At 39.4% G+C, this 9907-nt stretch overlaps 1 protein-coding gene across 1 annotated transcript; it reads right to left on the bottom strand.

Moving 5' to 3' along the window:
• Positions 1 to 1288: 1288 nt before the first annotated feature.
• Positions 1289 to 6512, bottom strand: hapln3 (hyaluronan and proteoglycan link protein 3). The gene is made up of 5 exons (XM_026177049.1): positions 6432 to 6512; positions 5727 to 5901; positions 4739 to 5137; positions 3037 to 3339; positions 1289 to 2947 (listed from the first exon to the last, which is right to left on the bottom strand). The coding sequence occupies exons 2-5, from the start codon at positions 5878 to 5880 to the stop codon at positions 2631 to 2633; spliced, it is 1173 nt and encodes a 390-aa protein (XP_026032834.1). The 5' UTR covers positions 5881 to 5901; positions 6432 to 6512; the 3' UTR covers positions 1289 to 2630.
• Positions 6513 to 9907: the final 3395 nt, after the last annotated feature.

The following is a 9907-nucleotide window of genomic DNA, read 5'->3' as shown; positions in this document are numbered from 1 at the left end:
GTGTCTCACATCACAATAAATAAATCATCAAGTATAGATAAAGCACAACTGTCCACAGAAAAATGCTGAGTATGATCCAAAGAACACCATCCCCTCAGTCAAGCACAGAGGTGGAAACATTATCCTTTGTGGCTGTTTTTCTGCTAATAGTACAGGACGACTTCATCACATTCAGGAGCCAAAGTTGGGACCACATACTGTAAAATCTTGGCCGAGAACCTCCTTCCTTCAGAGGTCTAAAGATGGATGCGTCTTCCAGCATGAAAATGAACCAAAACATACTGCCAACAAAGAAGTGGTTAAAGAAGGACAAGTTAAGGTCATGGAGTGGCATAGTCACCAGACACTCGGCCTCAATCTTACAGAAAATCTATGATACGTATGCAAACCTGGTGAACACCTATAAAAAACGTCTTCCTACTTCCAGCAGTTGCCATCAAGGGTTTCTGCACCAAGTACTAAGTCGAGTTTTCCGTTGGGGATCAAATACCTTTTTCTCTTAATGACATGCAAATAAATTTATAACTTTTATATATTTTGTGTTTTTTCTTGATTGTCTAGCTCTCTCTCTTAAAATGAAACTACCATAAAAATGAGAGAATGTTCATTTCTTTAGAAGTGAGCAAACTTATTTCCCCTTCTGTATATTCCTTTACAGCACTAGATGCTCATAATAAATAAAGCCAAAGTTTCAAATGATGATATGAGTATGTGTAAAGGTAATCTGTGAGTCAAAGACCTATGAGCTGCTTCACACTATCCTAAATGTTCAGCTTCTGACACTCTTTTTCTATTTTGTATACCCCTGCGTGAATCAACACCGCATCACGGTGGAGGGTTTTGTGCAAGATTTCATGAGCTATGGCCAACTTGCCCCTGATACGGTCTCCCATGTCTCCCTGGCGGTGGGGCCAAACAAAGAGTGGTTCAGCAAATCCGGGTGAGTGGAACAAATCAAGGGTCCAGTGTACCCTGCCTGAGCATGGTTACTGAGGTCCTACCATCAGGGGAAGTGGTATTCTACATACACCGTTGACAGTGGAGATGGGACACTCCTGACTTCGACCGAGAATATAGTTAGGAAGAACACCTTTAGGAGATCCTCAGTACCATGCCTTCTTTACTGTAAGCATAGTCTGGGGAGGAAGTGGAAAAATCACCCATCACTGGTGTTGAAGTCGCTGATGTAGTTAAACAATTGAAAATGTTAACGTAGGTTTTTTAACAGCAGGATTTAAAGGAATTTGTTTAAGTAACACCACCCACATAAAAAAAAATGTTACTCAAATGAAAGTGTATTCACAGCAGTATTTTTATTAGTTTGTAGAAAGTAGTACAAATGCACAGACATAATGAAAACAAAAAAGGTATGTTTGTATGTAAATATTCTTTGACAATGAACATAAATAGGGTAGTGTAATACCGAGAACCAGAACTTCCTCCTCCAACAGAGAACACAATTCTTAATCAGCCTTTAAAAATAAAAAGAAACACATTATATTTGTATAAAATGTTCAAATGTAAGACAGAAAACTGCGGACCAGCTGGAAAGATCTTAGAGGGAAATAAAATCTACTCCCTTAACCATTAAGATGCTCCACAAAAGCCTGTGGTTGTGGTATAAAGCTATTACAACTGATTATTTTTTTAATCTTTGTATTGTTTTGGTTAAAGGGTCAGTGCAAACTTCTGAATTATATGGTTGAGAAATATAAACGAAAGCTATGATTGGACACCAGTGAAATACTTTGGATGGGAAGAGGACTTTTCTGAGTCTGTACACCTTCCCTGAGCTTGAAATGAGTCATCAAATGAATCAGTATTAGTGGTGGATCAATGTCAAAAACCTTCAACCAAATTTCAAAATAGCTGCAGAAAGTTTAAAGTTAAATTAGCAGAGATGGAAACTGACAGCACAAATCATTTAATTGCAGGAATAAACAATGGCCTTGTGCATTTTACTGCAAGATTTTGCTGTGATTGAGACATGTTGCACTTAGCGGCAAACAGTATATGAACATTTGCTTGTCTGGGTACTTTCATGTTGTTTGGTGTCAGGCTGAGTTTATGGTCAAACTTACTCTCTGCAGGTCAAATAAATGGTGCCTCCAACTCTAATGATATATGTACACATCTACTTTTTTGTGCTAGGTATTGCCAAAGTCCCAGCACTGGGACTTTGGCAATACCTAGCACAATGGGTGAGCCTTGAGACAGTGATGATAACCCCAACTAACACCTCTGAGATAAACTGGAAACCCAGCTGTGACCACAGACATATCAGCATCTGTTGTGTACCAAACAGGAACAACTGTCAAATGGATAGTGACAGGTGTGAAGGAAAAAGAGTGATGGAACAAAGAGTGAATGCTCTTGCAGCAACATAATAACACCCATGATTTTGGATTTACATGTTTAACAATGACATGTCGGCAAGACTGATGTCCACAGTTAGTTTAACAGTTGCTTCATAGTCAATTGTGTCATTGGTCTATTTGAGATGGAGAGAGATAAACCAAATTCCATTACTTTAAAATAGCTCAGAGAGGAATAAACTGGCTAACTGCTAATTTGCATCCAGGCTATATCTAATGCTAACCTCTCAAGCAGAGCTTTAACCTGCTTCACTATTAGTATGGTTTAATTTGTCCCGCGTTAAAACAGAGCATCGACCGATAACAGTAGACACCGAATTTCAGGTACTGAGGGGGGAACCCAAAACTACGCACACCTGGTTGTGATGGACCACAGTTAGCCCGGGCCTTTGTGATAGGATAACGGACACTTCCATCAGCCAACCAGCCTGCATCACAGTGGTCCAATCCCATCAGTTTCCATGCAGCATACAGCTGGCCCACTTTGGCAATCTGACTTCCATCACTGGAACAAGCCTGGATTGCTTCAGTGAAGTTGAGCTTGGTTGTGTTCTCTAAGAAGTAAACTGTCCCTATCCAGAAGAGAATAATCATTGAAGAAACTGTAATGACCTGGAATTTTTAGATGTAAAAAAATGAACTCAAACATGCTCATACTCACCCTTAACAGACGCAGCGAAGCAGAAAGCGTCATATCGGTGAAGGACACGGTCTCGTTGTCCATAGCTCCGTAGACCAGGAGCCAAGTTCTTGCCCCCACAACCATCACGTGGGATTGTGATTGGATACTGCACTGTGCCATCAGCCAACCAGCCAGCATTACACCAGTCTAGCCCCTCCTCCCATGCTGTAAAGAGCTGCTCAAATGTAGCCAAAGTAGCATCCTGATCCTGGCACTCTTTTTGGGCCCTGAAGAAGTTATAATGGTAGCGTCCTTTCTGAGAGTAGTAAGGAAACACCACACCTGTATGTGAAGGAACAATGTATTACAACAGTTTCTCAATGAGTACATTTCTTTTTTAATTCAACATGATCAGAAAACCCCAAAATACAACTCAAATAATGCTCATGTCAAATCTTAAGTATATTCTGAAATGTAGAGTTCAGAAAATCCTCTTTTTTTTCATTTATGACTGGTAAAAAAATAAAGTCAGCATTTTTCATTTTTGTTTTGCAAATTTAAAAAAAAGAAGATTGTTGGATGGAAATAGGTTACATTTGACTCCCATTTATAAAGTGCCATTTCACATGAAAACACCTCCAAGTAGGGTAGTAGTCCCCCACAGCAGTCATCAACAACACAGAGTGGGCATATTTCACCCTGGCCTCAGATGTGGAAGTGCTATTTCTCCCCCCAGCCGCTTCACACACAGCTCAAGCTGGAGCCTATCATTTGATTATGCTAAAAAAAAAAATCATATCATCTATAAAAAGTAGAACTAAGATCCTGAGACAAGACACCCTCCGCAGCATGACTGTGCCTTGACAATGTGACAAAGGACAGGTCTTGTGGAGTCCAACATGCACACAGCTATACCACAAGTTTCACGGGAAATGTAGGGTCACCAAAATACATTATTATATTCTTAAAATACATCTACAAACAAGAGCACCTTATAGCCTATAAAGCTGCTATGAAAAATAAATCCACTTATTCATTGTCCTTTTACAGTGAATCCTCTCTTAAGCTTTCACTTTGTTTAACAAGTTAACGTTTATCACAAACTTTGTCTGCATAAAAATAACAAAACTGCAAGTCCAATCTGATACTAGATACTAGATGAAACTAGATACTGTTATTGTTAATCTATTTGATGATTTCAAATACTATGATGTCTCTGGTACTCAGGGCTGTTGAAGGCCCTAAAATAATATGCATAATCTGCTATTCTATGGTAATGTGATTAATTAAATATTTGTTTTGCAATATGTACTGTTGGAGATCAAACAGAACTTGATACTGGGCTCAGATTTTAAACCCATTTATTGAAAATTGCTCATTCAGCATATAAGACTTGGGCTTCATTTCACTTATTTTGTACATTTTATATGGTCCTATGGAAATGTTTTGAAATATAAAATCAATTCATAATTTAGGAAACAAATAATAATTTACTTTTTTGCTATTAGAAGTACCATTATTATTTGGAAGCGTAGAGCCTAATCCAGCTATACGGTAGGGTGAAACCATAGAGAGGTCTCCATTCTAACACAGATGATTGATTTGATTGATTTATGATTTTATTGAGTTCAGCTCCCTCTTGCTCTTGGAACCAAAAGTCCACAGCATTTTTTGTGGCCCCCACAAGAATTAATCCAACCTGACTCACGTTGAGGCCCAAACTCAAAAACAAAAATCTTACCCCGTAGCTCCAGATCCACCGTCACACTGTCATCCTCCAGGCCATCAATCACTTCACAGCGATATCTTCCTGTGTCGTTGACCTGTAGCTCATTGATTACTAGAGACATGTCCCCTGGCGCTGAGCGTCGCAGGCGCACGCGGCCACGGAAGCTGCCGTAGCTGCGGTGGCGGCTTCCCATGGCAACCATAACCTCAGTCTCCTTGAAGAAGGCATCAGCAGAAACTTGTGGAGTCATGGTGTTGGCAGGCAACCAGGACCATTTGACACGGGTCTTGCGTGGTATAGTCAGTTCAGGCTCATAGTGGTAGTGACAAGGAAGGGTGACAGTGCTCCCCCTAGTGGCTGACACTGAAGACTGAGGGGATTCCACGTGGAGACGAATCCCATTAAAATAAACTAGAAAAGTCAGAAGAAAGACAACATGTTAAAAGGCCGAATTAAAGCAAACAGAGCCAGTCTAAATGGAAGGTTTTTATCGAAATTTACCACCATCACAGCAAAATAAACTTGTACCTTCCCCCGTTGTCCTCCTGTATGAAGTCTATGAAGGTCAATTGTGCCTTCACCCAAATGGTTTATATTATTAGCCTGTATTTTACAGATAAAAACTATGATAATCAGTGCACAGTCGGCATGCATGTTTACCATTTGCCAAATTATTTTGAGTTTCATAGTAACAATGCAAATCTGATTAGACGATACTCAAGTCTGTAAAGTCTGTTTAGAGTTACAGAAACATGGATGTGTTTACCGAAATGTGGAGAAAAGAAGATAAAAGAATATCCCAAAAACACATGTTACATGTAACACAAACACACATCGCTCACTACTAACAGTATTTGTTTTGTTAGCCCTGGATGACTGCCTGTAAATTCATAAATTACAGCTGCTTTCCCACATCCTAATTAGTTCCGACCAGCTGTGTGTTGATGCATGTACCACAGAATGTGTTAATCATGTCCACACAAACACACGGACAACCTACTCTCTCCGTGTCCATTCCCGTTGCTGATGTCCTGGTAGTGAAAACCATTGGTGTAGCCGAGGATCCTGCCCTGACAGCCCGGCAGCAGCAGGAGATACACGCAGGTGACCAGAAGGGGGCGCGGTAGACTGAGCATGGCTGCAGCAAAGCTCATTCAGCTCCTTCAGCTTAAAAGCTGTCGAAAATACCCAACAGGACTATCACAATTAAGCTGAGCGCCACAGATTAAACGCTCTCGAACGATCTATATGTGTCTGTGCTTGAGAAAGTTACACACTATCGGTTAAAACGCAAGTCAGAATAAATAAATAAGATTTATTAGGAAAGTTTGATTATTCGCGTAGAAAAAAAAACTGTCTGCGAAACACTTTCAATGAATTTGTGTAAAAGTACTCTCATTGATCCTTTCACATTTCTTGGCGTCAAATAAAGCAAATGCACAGACTGAAGAGACGGAAGAAACTTTCCCTAACAGCTCGGTCGTTAGACAAATGCCGACAAATCTCTCATCGTATTAGCTTAAACTTTCCTGAGTAACAGAAAACTATAAGCCTTCTTTTATCTTCACGAAAACATTAAAAGGTTTCAGCTCTGAAACCGGCTATGTCACCTTTATAAGTAAAGCCTTCTGTTTTACCACCTGAATAAAAGATAATGTTCATGGGACCAGTTATAAAATACAAAAATAATCCAAATCTCACTCACAGAAAAGCAGTTGTCCGCTGAACGTGTCTTCGCTTCACTTACTCCTCATCCTCTGTCTCTGCTCACCGGACCGTCCTACCAGCCAACCAGTCAGAGGGAGCGCGCGCCAACGTCACGAGCTGAGGCATCTCGAGCAAAGACCTCATCACCGATGAACCAATGAGATCGTCCTGCAATGGAGACACCGCCGCCGCAGCACGTCATAACTTTTTCTACCGACTCTGATGCGTCAACACAAGAGTGCCAAACTAATGCTAGTGCATGCAGCCTAGTTTGCCTTTGCAAGTGAGCCAAACTGCTAAATCCAATGCTCAAAAGCCTTTATTATAAAAGAGAATATCTCTGTGTGTAAGTATAGAGAAACTGTTTTCATATTAAATGGAAAATACATTTGGAAAGTTGGGTCAACTCAAGTGAAGTCATCGATTTTAAAATAAAACACGAATAAACATGTAAAAGCAATCGGAAGACTTCCTGGTTTAAAGCACAGAGAACAAAAACGGGTTTTAAAAAGGTTGGGATGTGATCGTGATTTACTACTGCAAAGGCCTGATCTTCACCATGTTTTAACTTGGACACCGTGAAAACTATGAGCATCTGTTTTGCAGACTTCAGTGATCTAATGGGAGTGTCCAGAGTTAAAAGACCAGGGCGTTGACGGGGTATCAGCCTCGCATGTTGTAATAAATGTGATAATATCCAACATTTTTTGATTGTAATCCCTTCATTGCACCTCTTAACTGCCCAGATTTCCTTCGGGGGTTTCAGTTTAGCTTCCACATAACTCCTTTCCTCCACTTTAAGTTTAATTTCGCCTATTTTATGTGTCCTAAAAGTAACAACTAGGCCACATTAATATTGTTAAAAAGAAATTTAAAAAAACAACCCTAGCTTTCTAAACTGCCTTGGATTAGGAGCAATATTGTAGCCTACTGTTATAATATTTCTTTTTCAACTTAATTACTTTTAAATCAAGCTTCTTGCTTTATTTTTTATTTTATTTTGTAGCATTTTATCTGTCTAACCTTAAGTAAACCTGAGTAGTGAAGCAGTTTTGCTTGAGAAAAGTTATCCAGTGAGCAGTTCAAACATTTTGACCATCTCACACAATTTCAATAGTAAAAGGTTGCATTAAACATTTTTATGTTTATGATGCCACGTGGAATAAGATCCTAAACAGTAAATATGACTGCAGCACACACGTAGTGTACTACATCTTGCATACAGATGGAGCCTGCTATTTGACAAAAAATTTATAGGGGTCAGTTCAGTCCAGTCAACCTCTTTAAGACCTCACAAAAATGTGCTCAAATCCAACCAGACAAACCCAAAATTTAAAATAAAACCAAAACCTGATCTGTTATTACACAAATGTAGCTGTGTAATAACAGATAACAACTATGTTATCTGTTATTTCGCAGAGTTTAAGTATAGCTTGAAGACATTGTAGCTTCATGTAAGCATTCATTCACATAATCACAGCTAAAGTTTAGAGCAAATTCAAAACAGAGAAAAATCCTCAAAGCCTAATTAAAATTTAACAGTGCAGGTAGATTATATTTGTAGTAGTCAGTGCAAGCTCTAAAGAAAAAAATCCTCAAAATCTGGTGCCTTTAAAGAAGAGCAAAACAAATAAGTTATTTATATCTTATTAACACCTACAGACATGTAAAAGCTGCCTAGTCTCTGCAGTATTGTAAAATTAGTCATTGTCAGCTTGTGGATTCTTGTATAATGAGGCTGACAGAAAATATTCCATGCCATGTTTGGCCCTGACCTCAAGTAAGATGGAAAAAATATTGCCATATGAACTCATATTTCAGTCACTAGCTGAAACAAAAGGAGACATTGTGGGAAACAAGAGCAATTCCAGTTCTCCACTGAGGCCTGTAAAATGTGCCGCCGCCTGAATATCTGAGTGAGGGCTGAAGGTGCATATGGAAGCTGCCCTCTTGACACTGCTACACGGTGAACCTTAAAACTGCCCTGGCACGACAGCACCATCCTCCAAATGATCATCCTCCAACAGAGTCCCTTCAAAAAAATAATCTTCTGCACGCAATGCTTTCCTCTGTGGGCAGCCCTCTGCAGCCACTGATGTTTTTCTAGTGACTTCACTAACACCCAGCCAGCATAACAGAAACCCAAGCCCACCACTATTCCTGCAGATGGTGGGGGGGTGTGGTAGTGGATTTGGGGATGTTGAGGAAAAAGTTGACCCAAATCCCTGGAAAACATTAAAAGAATGGATTTTAATGAGTAAACAATGTACATGCTAGTCATACAATTTGTTTGTTTTTCCACAGTCGCCACACTGAGAATGACACCGAGGGCCAGACATATGTAGTTTAAACACACGCTTTCATTTTAGTCAAAAATGTATGTCTCAAAACTTTTTCACATGTAATTTGGTTCACATGAAATGCCCAGTACAAAAAGTTTATCAGCTTTTGTGAAATACGGTTACTGTATGGAGAATGTAACCAAACCATATCCATTCAGATTTAAAAGCAATATAATTCAATTCAGTTTTTTTATACAGCTCCAAATTACAACAACAGTTACCTCAAGCTGCTTTATATTGTAAGTTAAAGACCTGACAATAATACAGAGAAACCTCAAAACAATCAATCAGATGACCCTGTGTGAGCAAGCAAATGGCGATTGTGGGAAGGAAAAAAGCCCTTTTAACAGGAAGAAACCTCTGGCAGAACCAGCTCATGGAGGGGCGGCCATCTGCATTAATGTTTTTTATGTTCTTGTACGTGTATTTATTTCTAAAGTTTACATAGTTTAACTGTTATTGTACATACCAGCCACATAAGTTGTGACTTCATCAGTCTGAGATTGATTGTTGATGGCTTTCTGAAGCCTCTACACACCAATATCATTACAAAGTGTCAGAGATTTACAGTTAACAAACAGTCAGGTGAGTAAACAACACTGAGACACTTAAGATTGACAACGTGCGGCACGGGTGAAAAGCTCAGAGCAAATCACACCGAACTGCAGTATTCGTTTATTTTTATAGGTTACATCGTCAATATGCAAATATAATCACATTTCCTGTTACGCAGGTCCTGATGTCTGTCTGCATGCAAGCTGTGTGTGTGTGTGTGTCACAGAGTATGTGTGTTGCAGGTCAATTTCTAAGAATAATATAATGCAAGTCAACTTCTGCGGATATGTATTTCTGTGCTGGTCTCTTGTCAGTGTCACAGGGTCAGCTTCCTGTTTCTACAGAAAACTGTCTGGTGAAATATGTATAACATAACTTTTGAAGCATAAGCAAATAAAACAATAAAAACTCCCTAACACAAAGGTTCCCAGCTCTCTCAAAAATGCCTCCAGAATCAACCCCTTTTTTGCATTACTGCTTAAAGCTAACTAGTATACAAGTAACTGGTATACTTAACTGGTAAGATAAGAAAGTTACCATTAAGAAAGTGCACTTTTGTAAGTGGAGGAACATTAAC

The sequence above is a fragment of the Astatotilapia calliptera genome, chromosome 7 (assembly GCF_900246225.1).
Source record: "Astatotilapia calliptera chromosome 7, fAstCal1.2, whole genome shotgun sequence".
Taxonomy (NCBI): Eukaryota; Metazoa; Chordata; class Actinopteri; order Cichliformes; family Cichlidae; genus Astatotilapia; species Astatotilapia calliptera.
The sequence above is the reverse complement of the archived record's forward strand: the minus strand, read 5'-3'. Positions and strand labels throughout refer to the sequence as shown.